At 38.6% G+C, this 23856-nt stretch overlaps 1 protein-coding gene across 1 annotated transcript; it reads right to left on the bottom strand.

The window, feature by feature from the left end:
- Nucleotides 1–7558: 7558 nt before the first annotated feature.
- zgc:110329 (uncharacterized protein LOC550500 homolog) lies at nt 7559–23017 on the bottom strand. The gene is made up of 8 exons (XM_053326234.1): nt 22735–23017; nt 18204–18389; nt 17577–17651; nt 17295–17390; nt 15681–15797; nt 12039–12089; nt 10398–10514; nt 7559–8611 (listed from the first exon to the last, which is right to left on the bottom strand). Exons 1-8 carry the CDS (start codon nt 22819–22821, stop codon nt 8276–8278), a joined length of 1065 nt encoding a protein of 354 aa, XP_053182209.1. The 5' UTR covers nt 22822–23017; the 3' UTR covers nt 7559–8275.
- Nucleotides 23018–23856: the final 839 nt, after the last annotated feature.

The raw sequence follows: 23856 nt of genomic DNA, 5'->3' as shown, positions 1-23856 counted from the left end.
AATTAGGATACATACACCAAGTCCTGCAAAATAGCCCTTTGATTCTAAATTCAAGGCAAATTTTAATTACTTTATAATTCAAAAATGACCTCCAGTGTCAGAAATAAAACCACTCAAATTAAATCAATTTGTTATTCATACTTTTTCCAGCTGATCAGTTCAAAGAAATTATTAAAATACTGTTTTAGATATTACAAGGTTAATAATGCACCAGCTGCAAAAGTCAAACAAGTGAATTGCTGTTGGGAATTTTCTCTTTCACTGCAGAGTTTGATCTATTTTTTTCCAAGCATGTCTGTTTCTATATCCTTTTACTCAAAGCACTGTTTCTTTAGACTTCACTCTTTCTATATAATATCTTATTTTGGCATGTCACTCCTGAAATACAGTCCAGCCCGGAGGGATGAGAGGTGTAAATTGGCTGGTGGAGGATGAGTTTAGCCCAGCAGAACCCGGTTGAGCTGCTGCTGTGAATGTTTGTAGCTCTGGCTTCCTGCCTCTGTAATTAGTGCTGTCACATCGGTGTCCTTCACACCCAGTGGGCAGATGGAGCGAGAGCTACAGACTGCCCCCCTCACGAGCTGATCGATGGGCTCGCCCTGCCTCCAAAAACCCCACACCAACACACACACACACACACACACACACACACACACAATCATGCTCACGTGCGCTTGGGATTATGTGTTCATGTGCTCTGCGAGTATGCATGCAATGTACACAAGCCTCAGGCAGCAATGTGCATATGGTACAGATATGGTACAAAAAAATCAAACATGTCATTCTGTCTCATGAATGAGTCGTTAACATTACAGAGTACAGACAGCATTTAATATCTATTAATGCATCAGAAATAACACTTAAAGTTTTAAGTAGTTGTGCACTTTTGAGGAACTGATGTGTTCAAGGTAGAGTTACAGAGAGAGAGATTGGAGTTATTAGGATAAGTGGAGCTCATTAGTGCTTCAGTAAGTTTAAAGAAATTACTATCTGTCTCATCAGTTCCTCTGAACGTTTTTACATTTTTGTAAAATAACCCTTTTTTAACTCCATAAAGACGATGGTGTCACACATTTATACATGTTATATATTAGAACCAAAAACCTCGAACCCTGACAAACTCACCACCTTCCACTTAAACCACCAACTTTAAACTAGAGATGAGCACAGCCTCTTTAATATGACTCCATACTGTTTCTGAAGATTTTTAGATATTTACAGATGAAAACATACACTCTAAACTGCTACAAACATTTAACATGAAATATCAGATGCAACCGCTTTTTGGCAATACTTGGTCTACTGGTGATATTTGAGAACCCACAGTTCTCCTAATTGGCTACAAGTCTTTTGTCTCTTGTTTTTCTCACCCATCATTGACTAACATATGCTAGGCCTTGAGCTAAGGAGAGAAAGACTGAGAAACGAACTCTACTCTGTGTACACTATCTCTGATTCAACAAGCTGAGAAAATAAAATGAAATAGCAATGTTTACAGTTCGGACCAGAGAGCACAGAGAGATGGAGCGAGGAATCAATGATGCCAAGACAGAAAAACAACAACAAAAACAGTAGAAGACAATAAGTCAAAAGTAGGAGACAACTTACCTGGATTAGTTGTCAGCTGGAACGAGTGAAAGGAGAAAAGGCCTTCGCTGCTTGTAGGGTGGCATCAATGAAAACATGCCAGTCAAGCTCCAACAAACGGGATCGAATGGGACGAATGCAGCAAAGAGGAAAATGCTTCTTTCTATTTGTCTCTGTCTGTCTGTCTGACCGTCTGTCTGAATGGCTCTCGCTCTGTCTCTCTCTCTCTCATGACTGGTTCAATAATGGGCAAACTAGGACTGGGCACAGAGCTCCGGGCAGGAAGTTGTTTCAAAATATGCTTGACACCAACCACCAATAGAAAGTCTCTCAATATATTGAACCAGCAGATCAATATATGGCATTGTGGAAAAATTGATAAAGGATAGGAAGCTACAGGATGCTGCTTGTGACAACACACCGCGGGTTAAAATGGATTTGGAGGTGGAGGGAAGAGTAGTTAGAGATTTTATCTGATCAGAATTAGAAATGATAGTTTAGATATCAATTGAAAGAGAAGGGTAAATACATTTCAGCCAGGGTAGCAGTGGTGCTTTGAGTTAAATGCAAGTAGTACAATATATACCATGTTCACCATGTTGGGGGGTACATGACATATTCATTTGGCAGATACTTTTGTCCAAAGCAATGTGCAAATGAAGTACTATCCTATCCACAGTAGGTAAAGGAGAAGCTTTCAAGAATAAGTTCATCAACATTCAGCTGCACGTTGCACCTGAGCTTAAGTGCTACAAAGCTTGCAGGGACAAGTATCATGGAAGTGTGTAGTAGAAGGATTGAGAGATGGAGAAAGAGCATATTAGGTGGGTCAGTACTCTCAGAAGAGGTAGATCTTCAAGCTAATTGAGCTAATTGAGTTTGTTCCATTGTTCCATGGACTACACAGGGGAACAATGACAGGAGAACAAGTCGTTGTTCATTCACAGGTCGTAGTGAGCAAGAAGGTTGGTGAGTGCTTTGCCAGTGAGTATATAAGCATTAGTGACTTGAGCTTAACAAAAGCAGCTACATAAAAGCAATGCAGTGTAATGAAAACTGGAGTCACGTGAGCTGTTTTTGGCTGGTTGAGGACCAGACATGCTGCTATATTTTGGACAATTTGTAGAGGTTTTACTTTGCATGGTTGCAGTCCTGCTAGAGCAGCGTTACAGTAGTGAGACCAAGAGATGACCACTGCCTGAACAAGGAGTTGAGTGGCATACCCAGTCAGATAAAATCAGATCTTTCTGAAGTTGTATACATTTGTGACAATCCATCCAATAATGGTTGAGACCATTCACCCAAAACCACAAATGTTAACCTTATGGTGGTGTTAGAAGTAAAGTCAGGACATCACCACAGTCAGAGGGACTCATCCTTGGGGCACCATGAAGGTCTGTATAAGATTTCATGGCAATTTATCTGATAGTTGTTGAGATATTTCAGTGGACGTACCAGCATTGTCATGCATGGAGCTACACCACTAGCATGGCTAAAAGGTACATAATGACATTCCTGGTTTGGTAATGATGGTATATACTGTGTACAGACAAATCTCCTTTCTGTCTGCATTCACAGTGTAGTCTCTATTAAAGTTTGTGTATAAAGAAAGCCACAAAGCTTTCAGTCCACCATGTCTGCCAGCTGTTAACCTCTTGAACCACAGGGTGTTTTTCTCATCTTTACTCCCTTTATTTCAAGGCCTTAAAGAATTGTCATTACATGTCTCAGCCAAGCAATCTTATTTTCAGGACGGGGTAAGCTACTCAAGAATACAATCATTAGGTGTATGACCTTCCACTATACATCTACAGGTTCTTTTTATTGGGAAAAGGATCTAAAGGGTTTAACACAGATGCAGATCAATAATGGTACTGTAGGCTTCCACTGGGAGCCACCAAGTCTGATGATTGCTATTCATAATGGCCATTGAATATGAACATTAACTCCTCTTTCACTGCCTCTGCTACTACTCTCCATCTCTCAGTGAACGTAGAGATGAGAGGTCCACAACACAACACAGTACACATAGATAACAAGTATTTCAAATAATCTGAAGGCAATGTGTAGATTTACTCCTTGTTTGTGATTTTATCAGATAAAACTCAAACTAGCTACATGGCCAGAGGAGGGATGCCTTTTTGCTTTTTTGTCATTTGCGTGGATCGACTCTTTAAGCTGTGAACCTTTTACCCCTACTAGACCATGACCATTATTGATCTTCTTCAACTCTAAGCATACTGAAGGCCACTTGATGAAGTCCTGCACTTTGGCAACAAACTCATTACAGCTGCACTGAGGAGGCAGGCTCCAAGATGAGGAAACCAACACATGTCGAAAACAAAATTCAAATTTGAAAGATCATAAGCACCAGTCCCTTGTTCAGCCTTTGTTTGTAACAGTTAGAAGAACTCCAACGTTCTGTTGCTTAAAGATGCTTAAAAGATGTATGATATTGTGGAAATGGGCTTTTCAGTTGCATTCTGAAATGACTTCTCCAAGAAGGATTAAACTGTGTCTTCCACACACAGTGTCCTTAATGACTATTAAATGGGCAGCCATTCATCAACTCTGAAGCCTCATGCTTTGCATTCCCAATTGTAGAAACACAAAGAATATGAGAAAAGATCACTTTACTTTTCAATTCATTAAGAGAGGAAGCATTAATTTAGCATATTCTGCACTTAGAGGAGTTGGGGCTTTACTGCTTTGCTGTGCTCATGGGAATTTAGGTAATGTTGGTTCTCGGTAGGCTAGGGGCTTTGTCGTTCTCAATCAAGGTAGGTGATATCTTTGTTATTGCAATGATCCATAAATGTAATTGTAAAAAGAGCAATTAATGATGATTTGTTCTGATTTCAGGTTAGTTTCACGATCACAAGCATGCTAATAGATTTAGATATATGTAGACTCATCTTTAATTGAGAGTAACAATTCCCTCCCTTCTCTGGAGGTTGTTGAAAGCATCTGTGGGAGAAAATCAGTAACTAAAGTGGAGGTGGATAGGGTAGGTTGAGGGAAAAATAGCTACACTCAAAAAGTTAATTACAGCAGTTCATCACAAAATAACTTAGGAACAAGTTAGGAAACTTACGAAATCTACCAGACAGAGGACTGTTGATTCAGAGTGAGTATCTGAGAGGAGGGGGGGTTACCTCTCAACTATAAATCAATAAACGCTCGATCAGTTGATCATCCATGACAATCCTCCCTCCTCTCCTCACATTGTAGAAAGTCATAGAGCAGGGACGAGTAGATATAGTCTATTAAAGGGAGTCTGTTAAATTCTAATGGAGTGAGACCGCAGATTCGAAGAGGCAGATTTAGAGAGCGTAGAGTTTATGAAGAGGTTAATAGGAAAGGGAAAACGTGATGAGAAGCCTTTGTGTAACTGTCCTGTGCAGGATATTTGCAGACTTGATACCTCGAAGGAGCAGCTTCTGGTAAAAGTACCAAATATAAATGCAGCATTTAGTAGGAAATTGACTGCAGGTTGCTTGGTCAAGTTTTCCCTGTAGCTGAAGTCAGAAACCTGGCTGCACAGAGCTGTGGACACCTGTCTGTCTTACATATGTTAAGAGAGAGAAGTAAGAGTTACCTCAGAGTCATGCAAGTGACTGACATTACTATGTTCTTTACCCTAGAAAAACAAAATAAACAAAAAAGTTGTCACAAATTAATATCTAAAAGGAAACAACAACTGAAATGACAGACATGCTACAAACCTCTAATGTGGGACAATTTGACAGGCCTGAATATATTCCCTCACCCACAGTCTGACCCCTAGTAGCCATTAAGAGGCATTGCAGTGTTTAGGGCAGTGGTGGCAGGAAGTACTTTAATACATTTTTGAGTTACCTGCACTTTACATGACTCATTTTTTTTTGTGCTATTTTTATGCTTCTACTGCTTTACCTGCAAGCTATAGTTATTGTACATTCATATAAACATACATGTTTATAAACTATAATGCATTGTTAAAGATTGAACTATTCAACGGTATATAGAACAGTTAGAATAACAGAGAAGCTGCTGTCTTACACGTGTGTGCATCAGTTTTAATTATCCAAGGACATAATATACAATAATAAACCTATTAAATGGCCATTCACATGAAAGGGTGCGCCTTCACCTTTGATACATTTAGCACATTTTATGTGATAATAATAAATTGCTGTATTGCTACCTTTAATTAAAGATCACATGTTTTCAGACATGAAATTACTTATTGAAATCTATTATTAAATCAAATTTAATCATTTGTAATGAGTTTTCCATAAAAAAGTTTAATTACCTAAAATAAATTATAAAATTGTATCTTCTTCTTCATCTTCTTTCAATCATTAAAAAATCAATGAATATGTATATTATACATTATTATATAATATAATATACATATTCATTGACACAATAAAATACAATATAATACAATACATATTATCATAAATACAGTCAATACTATATCATACATATTCTATTATATATTATATTATATTATATTATATTATATCATAAATATTCTATTCTATACAATATAATATAATATAATATAATATAATATTACATTATATTATATTATATTATATTACATTATGAAGTCCATACCTAGTGTTTCTGCACAGTTGTCTTCTGGACCACGACTACCTTCCAGCGTTTCCAAAGTTGTGATGTCACAAATCCTGCTCATAGACGAATGTGAGTGAGATTTTAGGTGAGTTCAGAAAAAACATTTCACTTTTTTAGCAGATGAATGTGAAAACACACTCTGCACAAACATCATTCTGCACAGTGAAGCTCAAACCTTCAATTGCATGAACCAGAAGAAAAACATATATTTGAATGTAAGGGGACTTTACAGATTTACCAGTGGCAGAAATGTAAATTCAGTGAAGTTTGTGTCATCTTGTCCATTTAAAAAAACACACTTTCATCTTAATAGCCCTCGAAGTGGGGATGATGATGATGATGATGATGATGATGGGAAAGATGACAATCTCTAAAACAACATTATTCAGCCTATCTGCGGCTCTGCAGCACATTTCTATATATTGTTGACAACATATGCTGCTGGCTGCTGAAATGCTGCTTGATGCAATTTCAGCAATTTTCTAAGAATCCTATAGCAATTGTATGTGAGCTCAAAATGTGCTCTCTTTGCAACAATTGAAAATGATACAAAGCCTCCAAACACCAGCCTGTTCCCACACTGATAACTGTGTGCGTCTCATGATTGGAACGACAACATTCACGTCCATATTATAGAATCATTCTACACTCAGGCCTAAGGAGTACTTTTTTTTGAGCTGATGCAGTTCTTCTACTTCCCATAATTATTCCACCTGCTGTCTCTTGATGGTCATAATGAAAAAGGAAGAGCTAAGAAATGAATAAGGAGAGAATTGTGTGCATTCATGTGCTTGCTTGGATTGAATCAATGTGGCTGATGTCTCTCATCCACAGAGGAGGGGTGGGGGTGGGGGTGGGGGGGGTTCAGGAGGTAGTGTGTGGAACAGGAGAGGATATACACAGGTAGAGTGATCAGTGTTAGTAATACTTAAACTAATTGTATAAATTCTATAATTTACATCCTTCTTAATCAATATTACTTTCAGTTTCTGTCCATTTCTAATCATTACAGATACTAGTTGCTTTTCAGATTAAGATTTGACTTGCTTACATGACAAACACAACACATTCAGCAATAAAAAAAGTAATGAAGTGCACAAATCAGTAGACAAATTCAGCTTTATTGACAAGAACAGTAGTGCTGATACAAGGCAGGAGCTAGGGGGAAGCTCAAAACAGTGCATAACTCAGATAGAAAAAATCGTCATAGAATAGCTTTTCACTGGATTTGTAGTCTGGATAAACCCTTTAGTCATTCCTTTAAAAGATGGGAGGAATAAAAAGTTTTATTGAAAAATGGAATAGATTGAACCCCCCTCCCCCATGAGAGCCTATGAGAACATGTAAACTGAGTTGTTGCTTGTTTTTTTTTTAGTTTTTTTTTTAAATAACTTACTTCATATACAGTACAAAACATGCATCCCATATAATTCCACAACTATCAGTCTTACAATGTACACTGATTGCACAAAATCAAATTCAAAAAAATCATATCAATCAAGAAATAATACACAAACTGTACACATCCGTCACAGACGCTACACGCAAGACATACTTGGCTATTCCTATTTCTCGTACACTGAAAAAACTTCTGTTCAAGCTACCATTAATTTATACATCAAATAGTACTGTCCTCTGACTTCTGGGCTATTTTCAAAACAGCCTGAGGTAAGCTTTAGCACGTGAGACGTAGCTCAATTTCAAAGGCTAAAAGATATAAAAAGAGATAAAATGTGATACGATGGCAAGAAAAAAAAATCTTTCAATATCAATCTTCACAAATAAGACAGAAAAGAAACATTTGTTTTAAAAAGCCAATGTTGTGCCTTCATATTTTAGTGTAAACAAATTCATTGACAAAGTGCCAAAATACTTCTGATCCCTTTAGCTGACTGAATTGTCTTGATCCAATAACTGAGAGGTTTCAACCATCAAGTAGCGCAACACAACTCCGACAAATGATTACAATGACCCCATAAATAAAAAGGCAAAACCTAAAAAAAAAAGGCAAGAAAGAGGAACCAAAAAAAAAAAAAAAAAAGTAAAGAAAAGAAAAGAGTGCTCAGTGTTCTCTTTTCTGCTTCCGGCCGATGTCCACCTCGTCCAGCCCGGTGACCGATCTGGACTGCTGCATTTCTCGGAGCTGGGCGTGCGTGAGGGGTTGCTGCTTCTTGAGCTTCCGCAGGTGAACGTCGATGGGGTCCAGTTCGGGTTCGGAGGCCGGGACGGGCAGGTAGCCCCCGTCCCTCGGCAGGCACATGCACCAGCCGGCTCCCGCCAGGTCCAGCTCGCTGTAGGCGAACTCCGATTTCTTGATCTTGAAGTCGACCATGTCGGCCGACTCGCTCATGTCCACCAGAAGGTTCCAGAAGACGCAGCTGAGGATGATGCCGAGCAGCTGTGTGGGAGACGTGATGATTGGTTGAAAGTGTTGAGTTTGGAGGGGGGGGGGGCATTATAGACAGTAGCATAGATGCAGCTGATGATTATTGTCATTGATTAAAAGGAGTGTTTGAATGATTAATCAATTCATTAAATGCTTCATTGTTGCCTAAAAATGTCAAAGTGATATATATTAACTTCCATATCGATGTTAGCTGATTTATATTGTTTAATGTACTGTTGTTGTTGTTGTTGTTGTTGTTGTTGTTTTATGTGTCTTGTAAGTGTCCTTGGGTGCTTTGAAAGGCGACTTTAAATAGAATGCCTCATTATTATTTTTGTTATAATTATTATTATAAGTTATCCTTCTTATCTTAAACAAGCCCAACTAACCCAATTAAAACTTTTCTTGACTGTTGAATGACTTAACAATTATCAATAATCAATTATCACAATTGGCCTTAACCCTTATATACTGTTACGGGTCAAATTTGACCCATTTTTACATGGAAAGCTCTACAAAAAAAACATGTGACCCCAGATATACAAAAAAACCCATCATATTTTTATTTTTTGTGCAGCTGATACATATTTTAATATATGCAACTATCCAAATTTGACCTGTGCACCCCTCATAATCTATCAAATGTTCTCCTGGACTGTAATATAGTGATAGTGAAGGTCTTTTTTCCTCCAGACAAACTCTGACAGCTTCATTAAGGATTGATCTAATGAATTCCTTAATGACTGATGGGGGATGTATGAATGTGAATTGTTGTAGAGACTAATTATCAGAACATTAAGTAGGTAAGGGTTAAAGTCATCATGACCATAAGTGTGTGTGTGTGTGTGTGTGTGTAAATCAAGCGTAACAAGACTAATTGTATTGCAGGTACTTCTTGTAATGACTCGTCTACTTTCAGCTGTTTTAAAAGGATGAGTTGACATTTTTCAAGTCTTTAAATAACAGTTATGTGCTCCCATCCCTCCTCCTGATGTTTAATGTTTCCTCTCACAGGTGTATTATTCTTTTTATGGCAGCGGTCCATCTCACCACTATAAAGCCCTTCATGAAGCTCTGTTATCAATAACTGTGCCCTGCCATCTTGACCTTCTATCACAGCCAATGAAATACGTGCTCACAGCCTCAACACATTAAAGTGCTATTTTGATTTACAATAACTCAAGATCTCAATTTTTAAACACTCGAGCGTTAGTTTAGTCTAAAGACCGTACCGATGTTTTCACACTATTAACACGTGGGAAAAAATGAGACTCAACCACAATGAAGGTCTGTTAATGAAGTTAAAATGAGGGAGTTTTTCCTCAAGAACAAAACAGGGCTCTATTAACTAGACAAATAGGTGTTTTTCTTGCAGCTTGTATGGACTCTAAATGTATTCTAGTGCAGTAGTTCAGCAAAGAGTCAATTCTATGGATGCAGCTGTTTCAGGAAAGTAATTATTATAATTACGACTATGTGAAGGGGGCTGTTACATATCTAAATTTATGCATTAGAAGACACTTTTGGACATTTCAATGAGTAAGAGGTGAATTCAGAGCTAATGAAACTGTCAACAACTGAAGCAAGTTTTAGAAAAGATACTTTTTTTGTATTTGGCATCAAGTATTCTGACAGGGTGTGATCTTTCTGCCAAAACCTCCAACATTTCTTTAATGAAGCATAAGGCGACAAATAGTGCTGCTAGGATGAACATTTTTAAAAATTTGAATTAGCTTTTGGGAACCTTCAAATGAAATGAGGCTTCAAACGCAGCTCAGTGTCAGTAGGTTTAAATTACCTGTGGCAGGCCGATGGCGCAGCAGAACGCGATGGTTATTCCAATGTTGTCACTCATCCAGAGGTTGACTGCGTGGATACAGCCTCGCACGTGGATCATCTCATGCAGGGTTTCACGCTGATATGCAGAGCAGAGGAAGACAACGAGGAGGAAAGTTTGCTGTTTAAAACTCAAACTGAACATTTTACTCCACTGGGGAAAAAAAGACTAGAAAGTTAAACCAATAAAGCTCTCAAACTCCTGAACTGTGTGTCCATTCAGTCTACTGCACTGTTAAAATGAATATAAAATTCAAGTTGTGATAATAAGAGTATGTATGATCCTTAAAAGTAATGAAACACTATAAATTAAAAACATGCCCTATTTTACAAGAGGTAGTGCTCTCAAACAGACATACTGTCTATGTTATTGTCAAATTATCTTCATAAATGTTACCTTTCTATTCTTAAAAAGGACAGACACACATTTTCATTTGTGTCTTAAAACAACATTCAGTTCCCAAATAACCATTGACACATCTCATCATTCCTCCTGTTCATATTGAACCTTTTTAACTTTTAAAGACCGTGTAAAGTGAATTCAGACATTTTCTTCTAAACACATTAAATACGTCATGAATGTATTTCTAAAAAATGTGTAAAAAGCATTTCAACCGTTTAGATTTGAATTGTGGAGCTAGGCTTCACAAACTGTGTTTCAAGATTTCTGTGTTCAGGATTTAGTGGGCGGGACTGAAAATCACAGCTGCGTTAGCATAAACCACCCCTGCTGCTGTAGAGGTATAAATATATTCAGCACACACTACTACTACTACAGTCTACAGTTAGCCAGTTAGCTGCCGAGTTAGCCGACGAGCTAGCCGCTGAGTTAGCCGCCGAGCTAGCAGCTGAGTTAGCAGCAGAAAGCTCTCAGATGTAGCGTCCAAGTTTCTGGTAGAGGTGTTGACTTTGATTGACAGGTGACACTTGGTAGGGGGCGGGCGGGGTTTCAGTGGACTCTGCGGGCACTCCCACAGCGTTTTTTACACAACTTTGAAGCCTAATTTCATATATTTGGCGATTTTTTTTAATCATTTAAATTTGGCAGGGTGGTTAACAACACACTTTTCTGTGGTATGTCAAACTCAGAACACATATTTATTCTGACTTTACACAAACTTTAAATACATTTTTGCTCAAAACAAGGACTGCAGATTTGATCCGCCTTCACTTTAACGATTTTCACCGTACATTGAAAAGGTATTTTAAGGTGATGCTGTAATAGCCAGTATGAACAGGAGGAATGATTACAGCTGAGCACCTGACTGTTGTTTTAGGACATACTTGAAAAACTGTGAATCTGTCCTTTAATAGTTCTTGGATAAAAATGTAGAAACACGTTTAACACATTGCCTTACACAGAAAACATTTGCAAAACTGATTTTTTTTAAAAACATTTTAATTCCTGTATTACCTCAGCCTACTCATTATGACAAAAACAAGCCATTAACACTAATTACAACTAATGTAACATGAAAATAAATATAAGAACGCTGTGAAAGTAGGCATCATTTAATCATAGGGGAAACAAATGTTGACATATTCTAAATTGAGTTAGGATGCACATGGATGATTCAAATCTGTGTACAGCCGCTCCTCTTACCTCTTTATCCAGAGTCTTGTATCCACATAGAGTGTTGATGACTTCTCCCATCTGGAAAGATTCAGAAAGTTAGAGCCAAGGTGACCACACACACACACACAACACCGTGGGGACATAGGTGAAAATGCAATGCTCCTCACAGGGGAGGAGGGAGGTGTGTGTGTGTGTGTGTGTGTGTGTGTGTGTGTGTGTGTGTGTGTGTGTGTGTGTGTACCTGTCCCCTGCCAGCCAGAGCGTGAACTTAAGTGTTAGCAAAAATGACTCCTTGCCCTGACAGGTAGGACCTGATAACAGCAGAAACCGAGCCAATGTTCAGCCTTTCTAATCAACCCCTCTATCTGTAGTGTGTGTGTGTGTGTATGTGTGTGTGAGAGTATTGGATGATTCTGTCATTAATTTCTCCAGCACAGCTCCACTGCTTTCAGAGACCGTATCGGTGCTTTGAGGCGAGGGACAGGAGTGATACCACACATATGGAGGGCGGAGTGGGGGCCTCTAGGGACCCAACATTTCATTTAGAGAGAAACCTCATAGAGGCTGTATACCTTCCAATTGCTACATGTCTCCTGTTAGCTGGCTGAAATGATGTCTCTGTTGTGTAAATAATGCATGTCTTTTTCTTGCTTTGATAAAGTAGGAGACGTCAATGACTCAGTGGATGGTTTGTGGGTCTATACCAGGGGTGTCAAACATACGGCACGTGGGCTAGAACCAGCCAGCCAAGTAGTTCAATCTGGCCTGCTTGATAACTTTGAAAAGTAATTCCAATTTTTCAATAAAACACTGCTGTTCTCACTTATTGTTGCTCACCATTCACAGTAAAGGCTTGGATAGACCCATCACTATACCTTACTGTTGTTGGACGATATATTGTCTCAGAGATAATCGCGATAAACGATATTATTGTCATTGGAAGATCATATAAGGACAATTAATATAAAGAGAAAGATGTGAAAGTGAATTTCTGCTTAGATGTTTTTCTCTAGTGCTTAATATGCTGCATGTGTTGTCATAATACAGGATACCTTTCATTGCTCACTACAAACCTGCTGCAGTTTTCATCATGTTTTTTTTTTTTTTTTAGATTTTATTGGCATAGACGCCTTTATTCATCAGTAAATCGACAGGAAACATGGGAGGGGGGGGGGGGTGACATGCAGCAAAGGACCTCCGATTGGGATTCGAACCGGGGTCGTATATGGCATGCGCTCTAACCACTCGCCCACCTGCGCGCCCATCATGTTTTTAAAAAAAAAAGTTTTACATTTTAATAACTTTGCTTCTTAAGATATACTACACACAGCTGGTGCAGATGTTTCACAGATAGGCCTGTATCTACTTTAGTTGGACGATATACTGTCTCAGAAATAATTGTGATTAATGATATTATTGTAATTTGAAGATCATTTTATACCAATGATGTAATGATAATATAACAGCATAATTGACCTGCAATGCGATTCAGATATAAAAGACAAATCTGCCTCAGCATATTTTATCAGTATCTGTTACCAGGGTAACCCCAGATTGACAGTCCAGGCTGAAAAAAGTTTGTGCATGTTTGGGACGACCCATCTATTGTGAACAAGCTTTTTCTGCGATGAGCATGAATAAAACAAAACATGAATGACAAACTGATACTGGCAGCTGCTGACACCTAATATCAATGCACTGGTGAAGGTTGAGAGGTGCACAGTTTCAGGATCAAGTTCAACTGTGAGGAGTCTACTTCATATAAATTGCTGCTTCAGGAGGTTTTTTCCCCAACCTGACCAGAATACACTTTGGAAAAATCTATGAAAACATGTTGTGAAAATGTCAATCAGCACCTTCAAAATAAAGATTGAGACATCTCAGGCTGTCCATCAATCTGTATGTGTGGTTTATTATAGTAAAGTTATAATATATATTTATTATTTTTAGGTTATTATACAATGATTTCACAGGTAACTTAAGATCAAATTGAGCTATATGTGGCCACTGAACTAAAGTCAGTTTGAGTCTCCTGGTCTATACTATCAGTCAGCAGGGTGTAGGATTAATTATCTGGTATTGATAACAGGTAGGAGTATCGCCCACCTGATCACATGATATCAACACTAGCTAATTAACTGGCTGAACTGGTTTAATCTGATATCTATCTAAGAAAGAGAGAGAATCAACACACACTAATTTATGTGATATATTATTGCTGGGTGTGACAAAAACACACTTTATCTCTCTAATCAATGAAACTTCAGTCAAGTTAAGTGTGTTGGATAATTCCATTGCCACAACAACTCTAACCCTCTACATATACCAACAGTCACTTTCAGCTGTGTGGCTTTATGCATTTTATTTTTTCCACCACTGAAACTCAAATAGATAAAAGGAGCACCCCCCACACCTCATACAGGCATGCAAGCTGTAGTGGCCTCAGGCTGAACATCACAACCTAAACACCTGATTGTTGCATCTTCTGAGAGGTAGGCGAGCAGAGTTTTGGAGTTTTGTTCCCTTGACAGCTGAGTAAACTAATGAGGGGTAAAGTTAGCTGCCAAGTCGCTTGATGGCAGCAGTCTCACCTGTGCTTTCCAACCCTCAATCTGGAGGCTGATGGTTGTTTAAGAAACTGTAGTCTGTTGCACAAGCGTTTTTTTTTTTTTTAACAGTAGGCATACTAGAAAAGGCCCAGGTGTCATTACTAACATGAACCTTGGCTGCAGTCCATTCACGTGTGCAGGTTTCATTGCCTGTGTATTGTGTATGCTGGCTCACTGAGACTCCTGCATGGAGCATGGAACAGAGTCACAGTCAAGGTTATTGGTAACACCTGTGCTTTTTCCTACTGCTGTGAAAATAGTCTCCTAACATCCCACACAGCTGGAACAAGATCAAATAAGCTGGAAATGTCAATCAAAATAGAGAGTGTAACAAATAAATGTGAAAGTTAACTTCTGGTTTCATTTTTTTTTTCTCGAGTGCTTTATATGCTGCGTGTGTTGTCATGCAACTTTCATCATGTTTTTACATTTTAATAACTTTGCTTCTTAAGATATACTACACACAGCTGGTGCAGATGTTTTTCAGAGATAGGCCTGTAACTTCTTTTCTTGGACGATATATTGTCTCAGAAATAATCGCGATAAACAATATTATTGTCATTTGAAGATCATTTTATACCGCTGATATAATGACAATATAATAGCATAATAATGCAGGGAGTGGGGGGTGGGGTGGGGTGGGGTGAGATTGTACAGTGGGCGCTACGCTTCTGCCATTATGGTTGGGGACAGAGTTATTTACCTTTAATTCTTCTGCAGTCTCCACTCAGGACGTACACAGTGAGGAATGGAGGACACTACTTGTTTAGCCAATGTGACATGAATAGCCTCTTAGCTGCTAATGTGAAGTGTGGTAATACTGAGGTCAAAAAATTATAAGGGTCATGTCCATGTATTATACGATAAGTCCATATATAGACATGATGATGTCCATAATTACGTTATAGTACTATAAGTCGATAATTATAGTAACAGGACTATTCACAGAGTTTATGTGACAGCTTGCTTGTACTGTGTGTGTGTGTGTGTGTGTGTGTGTGTGTGTGTGTGTGTGTGGGTGTGTGTGTGTGTGGGTGTGTGGTGTGTTGCTGGCACTCACCTTGCCACGAACACAGCAGGTATACGGAACCCCGCAGGCTAGTGGACCAGTTCCATTGCAGAAATGGTACTGGTTGACTCCCCAGTCTTTATACTCGTCCCCTCCACAGCATGAGAACTAGAAAACAAAACAATAAAAGACAATTAGGAGCTTAAGTGTCTTTTAGGTCCCTTCCCACTGATCCCAACTCCCTCTACACAGACAGACAAATTATCTTTCTGTGCACTGCATTCCTGTAGAAATCCAAAGTTGAAAGTACAGACCGCAGAGTTTCTGACAATCTGTCAAAAGGTTATAAATTAAAATGATTTAAAAAGTGTCGCACGGACAAAATGTAATAAAGTGTTCATTGTATTGAGACCTTTCCCAGACAATGAAGGAGACTATCTCTGTGATCGCCTAACCTCAGCTGCATGCTGTTGTACGGGGCACTGCTCTGGCTTTGCAGATAAGACATTTTTACAAGCGGAGGGATGAAAAAAAGAAAAGAAAAAATGGGCAAGAGGCAGGAAGCAGGATTTATTGTCCTCCCTATCGACGCACATGATGAAAAAACTGTAAGTATCCCTCCATAGAAAGGCTCCAAACTGTGAAAATGTGGGATTGAAGAACAAGAGATTATTTTCTGAGCTCGTGTTGGAAAGGTTAAATATAGCCATTACGGCCAATCTGTTTTCAAGTTCAATAATCAGACAATCAAACCATCTAGTACACGCTTCAGTGGAGTTAGTAGTAAAGTCATCTGTACTGACTTTGATATAATATGAGTCTCACACAGAAAGGCAACATTTCTTTTATATCCACTTGTACAGTTTTCTTTTTATTCATTCTTTTTTTGTTTTATTCATTCAGATTTTCTGCTCTGGGCTTTTTTGCTTTTTTGCCTTTGGGCCTTTGGGTAAGAGACAGACAGGAAACAAGGGAATAAATGGGGATGGCACGCTGCTATTATGTAGCAATCCAATGTCCAATGTCGGTTACCAGGCTGCTCCACTTCATTTATTCTCTTGTTACATTTAATACCTGCAGGCTGCCACAGCTCAACTGTACCCAACCTTTCTCATCCATCCTGAGGGTTTCTAATGGAGACACACACCACTTTAGTTTTTTTCCCGCTCTAAAAACACCTGAACATTTCAAAGAGTCTGTATTTAGAATAGCAAAAGAAAAGATGTTTTAAGGCTGTCAGCGTTTTAAAAGTCCTGTAATATAACTCTACCATGTGTGTGTGTGTGTGCTGGTGTGGTTTTGTTCTATTATACTCTTTATTTTGTTATTTTGTCAGGCTTTAATTCTTTTCTTCCTATAACATCAGATCCAGCTTCCCCACTGAGCAACATGCCACTGCTGGGAGAGATAACTGTAGAGAAGACACCACATGTTTAATAAGGCAGATGAAAAAAAAAACAACAAAAAAACAAACAGAGATGAATATTAAAAACATCAGAGGAACAATAACTGTGTTCTTGTCTGAGTCACATCCCACAGGTACAAACTGGGAGGGATGAGAATCTCTAAATGTCACGATTTATATCACGGACCGACAGTTGACCATGACCTTAAATATAAAAAAGAATCAATTTTATTCCTATTCCTAGAACAACACGGCGCTACCTTTTGTTGCACGTAATCCAAGATGTTTTTGAAGTCCAGGTCATCGTAGTAGTGTTTTATTCCTTCTCGTATACTGCTCTGAAACAAGGTGGAGGTCTGTAAAAAGGCAGAGGCACAGAGGAGAGAGATAGGTCAGCGTTATGAACGGTGACAAAAATGATACAGCACAATGAAGGAGTGACCTGACTGTGACTTGAAGGTTGTTGTGACAAAATAAAATACAATAGTGTGCAGATTGTGTGAACATGTGGTGCAAAACAAAAGGAAAAACAAATGGTTTACCTTCTTTTCAAAGATGAGAGCTGCGGTGAGAGCGACCGCCTGGAGAAGCAGCAACACACAGAGCACACAGAGGAACTGTGGGAAAGGCAGAAAGACAACATCAGACAGTGCATTCGCTTGGCTTCATCTACCTACCAGTACCAGTACCAGTGCTGAGACATGCAGCGTGTAGAGGAACATATTACATTCATTCAGCAGAGAGTCAACACCTCATCTTCTTCATCAATGCATAAGCAGAGACATCAATAACTTCCTGTTTTAAAGCTAATTCTCACTTCCTGGTTATTTAGCTCAAGCTAATTAGACAGCTGGGAAGCAAACACAATAATATATCACTGTTTCCGTTGAGCTCTTTCTCCGTTATTGGCAAAACCAACAGCTGTGATCACTGATTTAAATACTTTATGAGGTGCTGCTGCTGCTGATGAACAAACTTTGAACGCACCACCATTTTCTCAGTTTTAATGTGTGTCTATATTTACACACAGATAAACACACATGTATAAACTTTATAAGACATGCCATCAGCACATACTCCCAATCCCCCCCGCCTCCCCCGCCTCCTCCTCTTCCTCCTCCTCCTTCTCCTCCTTCTCCTCCTCCTCCTCCTCGTCCTCCCATGCTTACCATGTGCAGCAGGGTCTTGTTATCCCTGAGGGAACCAACCATGCCCACCACAGACACAGTGAACATCACCAAGCCCAGCAGGATGAGCACCACGGCAGGAGCCAGGAAAAGACCCTCCAGGGTTCGATTCTTCTGCCTTTCCACCTCGGCGTACACCCCCACGCACAGCACACAAAGACCCATCAGCTGGAGAGAGGAAGAGGGAGAGGGCTCAATGAGATGACAACCTTGACAATTGTGTGTATGGAGAACAAACGATGCTGAGTTTTTTGGGCTATATATGTTTATATATTGACTGTCATGGGGCCTTTTGGGATGGAATTTAATTTTTTTTTTTTCAGTCTCAAAACAATATTGTGGGAAAATACATGCCAAATAATAACAGCTGCATGTAGATGGAAACAATGCCTTAAACAGATGTTTCTCTACTCTAGCATCACCTGTAGCAGCCACACAATGGTTTGACCTATTTATCTGAAAGTGACAATGCTTATTATCATAAATCAAAATTCATAAAGGTTTCAGTGGTTCCCTTAGGATTTGATTTATACGACTGTGGAAAATCCTGTGAAACAGTATTTACACTATCAAAAGGGCAACTGACATGCTCCACTGTAATCCACACTAATGAAATTAATTTAAGTGGGTTTGTTGCTTCTCCAGGCAGGATAAGACTCCACATACACTGCCACCAGATCCACTTACTGGAATGAAGCAGTGAATGAAAGGCCCTCCTCCGGTCTTTAGTGTGGAGAGATTGAGACGGGATAAGCCAAAGACAGCTGATTGGGTGAGCTGCAAACCTGTGATGATGGAATCACAGTGTGCGACAGGACGACAACAACAGATGGCTGCTGTGATGACTGTGTTATGATTCTGTTATTTTGACTGAATTTTCAAATTAAAAGCAGGATCAGCCGCTGCAAATGTAACCCTCACAGTCACACACTGTTTGAGTCAAATAAGTGAAAGTCATACAACACCCTGACTTACATTTGTTAAGCAATTGCTTTATGACTTTTCGGTGACCCAGAATATATAAAGATGGAAATATTTCAAAATGATTCATTTGAGGGTGTTCTGGGTCAGTGTTGAGTTACTGAAATGAAATCTACTATTCAAATATTGTTCCATCCTTCACTTTCAATACATTAATACAAATAATTATGGCTGTCATGTTGTCTTGATCTAGATAACATGAGATCACCTATTTATAAATGACTGATCAGATATGTATGGATGCAAAATATACGTGTTGTTCAACATCTGGTATAGGGACTTAAAATATGAACAGCATGTAAAGGGCATTTGACATGTATTTTCTTTATATATATATATATATATATATATATATTGTTTATTTTGTTTAGTTATTTGTAATTATTAAATTCCCAGTGCAGTTTACTGTTTCAGTGCTATGACATCATTTTATACAATTTTAACGTCAAACTGTAAAATGTCATGCCTACATTACATATCTTTAAGTGTTTGATAACTACATTTAAGGGATCACTGCAAAAAATGTATGACACATCGATATGCTCTTTAATATCTCTATCGGTCCCAAAAATCCATTATCAGTCAGGCCCTAGTTATGTTACATTACTTTTGATCTCTGTGTCACCGTTTTTTTTAAATGTAAACAACATTTTTTCATCAAATCTAAATCACTGTCAGATTCAACTGTTGCCTCCGTCACACATGGCAGGAAGTGCTCTTTTTCTTCCCCAGATATTATGGGTCTGCATTGCACAATAATTATAATTTGACCAATTTATTATTTTCATTCCTGGTACAGAACATTAAAATGTGCTGAAGCTGTCCTGAGTACTCACATCATGTTGGATAAGGGTTACAAAATGTGAAAGGATGATTAGAGCCACCGAAAATTGAAAAATGGGGGGTATATAGTGGTGTTACATGAGAGCATCATCACAAACAAAGCCAGTCCACAGCCTTGCTTTAGACTGACAGAGCACTGTATGACTGCCTCACAGTAAATAACTGTCACACTACTTTATATTGACATGCCTAACAAAGTCTAACTCTTCTGTTTTTTGGAACTCACATTCACAAATCGTCAATAGCCAAATAGAGAGTTACACAACTGTTTACATTGCACTATGGGGAGTTCTGCAAAAAACAGAAAAGCGACCAACAGCGTTTGCTTCCCTGCTATTGATTTTCCCATCGGAGACAGAGGCAATCTGCCTTAAGAGTGGGGTCCATCTACTTTAACTCCATTTACTGCTCTCGACCCCTCTATAAAGCATTGGCGGATACGTTTGGCTCTGTTCCCACATCCAGTGTCAGCCTCCTTACCTTCACCGCTGCAGTAATGAAGATAAGAAGGAAGACTTTATAGAAATGGAGTCAAACATACTTTGTCACAGTCCAGTGGTATGAGGGATACTGTGCAAAGACACAAACCCCAGCCTCTATACTGTATGTATGGGAGCCTGCTTTGGAAGTAAGCGTTATACTCTTTTATAATGGCAATAAAATGTAGCTGCTTATTAAAAATATCAAGAAAATCAATCAACCGGTCCTGTTAAGTGGATTAGGCAAAAATAATCCCACTTGCTGCTTTATTTCTGTCAAAGGACATTAAACAAATTTCACATTACAACAGCAAAGACAGCTTTAATTAAGTCTACATTGTTAGCTTGGGGCTAAAGGAGTTTTTTTTTTGTATTCTGCTGCACTGAGCTGAGCTACACTGTCCTAAATCACAGCAGTAAGAGGGAGAGATAGAGGAGAGATAGTATTGTATGAAAGAGACTGAGGGAATGCTAACTACCCATGTTTTGGAGTCATATTCGATAATGTGCTTTGGGGAGTGTGTGTTTGCGTGTGTGTGTGTATGTGTGTATGTAGTGGTGCACATTGAACATTATTCCAAATGCTGTTCCCAGAGATGAAAGTGGTATATGGGTGAGATGGAGAGAAGGGGATGCCAGCCACAAAACACAGGGGTATGTAATCGAGGTGATGAAGGCTCAGAATGGCTCATTTTTACTACTTAATGTCTCAGGAAGAAATTCACTGACTCGTCCAGTGTTTGGTTGCTGGATTTTTTTTGCTCAAATTAACCCCCCCCCCCCCCCCCCCGGTTGCCACTTTAACAAACACAAATACATGGCTGACGCTCTGCAACTAAGTAGACTGTTTATTTGACTGCCAAAGTGGATGGTGGTGTGGGCAAACTATCCAGCTTCAACCAAACTTTACCAAATTCATTAACGTGTATTGACAGATCGGTGTAAAATAGAACTGGGTTAGGGAGTGAGGGAAATGCTCAAATGCTATGCTCAAAATATGTGCCTCATCTGGCTTGGATATACTAACTCATATAGTAATTTCCCCCCATTTATTTCTCCAATTTCCAGCCCAGAATGACACACACTTGTTCAGTTGGATAAAATGTGACTTTGGATGAGTCTTCTTGCTATAGTCTAAAGTTACTATCAAGTTAAAGCAGCTAGGGCAATGGTGAGCAGTTAAACCTGACTGAAATGAAGATATAAATAAAGTTTCACAATTTTCTCAACACATTTTTTTTACTGAGTGATATAACATTCTCTCTGTACCAAAAAACGTTCACTTTGAGCTCATCAGGCAAAATGTATGACAACCAATGGCTATGATAAAACTCCAGATATAAAGCTATAGAATGGATAACTGTGTGAATTAGCAATATCTAATATATTTAAATTATGTGATTGATTTCATTCAGAAAATGGACTTGAATTGGTTCAGTGTGTAACTAACAAAAGCTCCTTTCAGCCTTCTCTTATTTTCTGTCGGCTAAACTATTTACCCACATTATCATCCCTTTAACTGGATCAACGCCCTGCACCACGGTGCTGTTTGTTACCTAGTGAACGGATTAGTATTGCAAACACATTACATGTATAGAATCGTATAAGTGTGTTGTTTTCATTCTTGATTGCCCATAAACCTTGTCTTCATCACAGATGAGTTAGCATGATGTGGAGATACCTGCTTTGAAAGCTAATCAATCACAGCTAGCTAGTGTCAAGAGAATTTCACACCAAATCCCATTGACGAATATAGTGATTTAATATCGCTCATAGTAACGATAGATGAACAGTTTCACACGTACAATATTAAACCTAGAGTCAATGGAGAATACGGAATGCCTGCTATTCATCATAGAGCATCTATTATCAATAAATCATGACGCTATATCGGTGGAAGCTCGCTGAGGTTTGTGACAGATCAGGTTTAAAACTTGAAATTATAATTAAAAGAGTCGTGCTTGTTTTTATTGTTGTATGCCGAATTGTACAGTAATATGTGTAGATTCGTAATACACCTGATGTTATGCTCTAAACACTATATACACGCTTGGAGGAGATGATACGTTTAAACGCGAATGTTTTGAAGTAAATTTGGTTTAATGTCTGTGATGGTTTTCTGGGTGGTTCACTACCATGAGCAGATACAGCTCAGCAGAACTTATCAATGTACGTTAGATGCTGATGGGAATACTTGGTCGTGCACTTACCGAAAAGAGCATTGAGTAGATATTTAAGGTGAATTTGATGAAGTAGTAGAAGTGGTTGGTTTTCCTCAGTTCAGAGTAGGGCGGCATGGCTGCTTGCGTTAGTCAAGCTAGCTCCCAAGCTAGCTAGCCAGCTATCCTCCGTTTACTTAATGTCAAAATAAATTCAACGATAGGTGGAATTTTTTCAGTTAAATGGAAAAAAGCTTTAACGAGAGATAACGGAATTTGAAATACATAATAGCTCTCATTCCTCACATAGTATTATGGGGAGACACCGACACAAAACCACTTCCGTGCGGCTGGCTAGTCCACGCTTTGTTTTGACTACATCCTTAAAGGGGCAGTGCACATAACCGCTTCGTTTAATTGGATTTAGCCACAATGTTTATTTGAGTATTTTATGTTTAATCTCAAATATCATGCTTGTTATAGTTATTTGTATCAAGGTGAATTATTAAATGAAGATAAAGTCGTACTTTAACATTACAATGAAGCCTGTTTAGTGAGATGAAGCTCAAAAGTGTATCATGGGAAAATCAGTCTGGTGGCAAAACAGGAAACAGGACAATGACCTACATAATGTTAAAAAGTAGAAAACTTTAAAAAAAAAAATACAATTTAAATAAGAATATAGCATAAACTGATTGCAAAACAAGCAGAATATGTAAGCCAAATATACTTTAAAAAGAGAGACAAACAGAAAACATGCCTTTAAAGATTGTAAGTAAGGATGTTAGTTACTCAGGGGACTAACATATTAACTCCACCCTCACTACACAGCTAATCTCAGCTCTTGCCTCATGTTGCGTCAGTTGTTGCCACCACTTGTTGGATATACTTGGCATGTTTATAACATTACCAATGCATTCACAAATAGGTTTACAAAACTGGAAAGTTGGCCATGTGTTAGATCACTAGTGTTTTTCTTCTGAAAATGACATTTAAAATGTGATATGTGTTTTTATTCGAATAAAAATCAGCCTGTATATTTTCATTTTCTTCTCATTTTTCTGTCAATCCTGGTCTGAACAGAGCTGTGAAGGATTATTTCAAATTGCAGAAGCTGTGCAGCATCACCTGCTGCACACACATCATAATGTTTGAGACTGAGTGTGGTGTGAG

The sequence above is a fragment of the Scomber japonicus genome, chromosome 9 (genome assembly GCF_027409825.1).
Source record: "Scomber japonicus isolate fScoJap1 chromosome 9, fScoJap1.pri, whole genome shotgun sequence".
Taxonomy (NCBI): Eukaryota; Metazoa; Chordata; class Actinopteri; order Scombriformes; family Scombridae; genus Scomber; species Scomber japonicus.
This window is presented reverse-complemented; position numbering and strand designations above follow the sequence as displayed.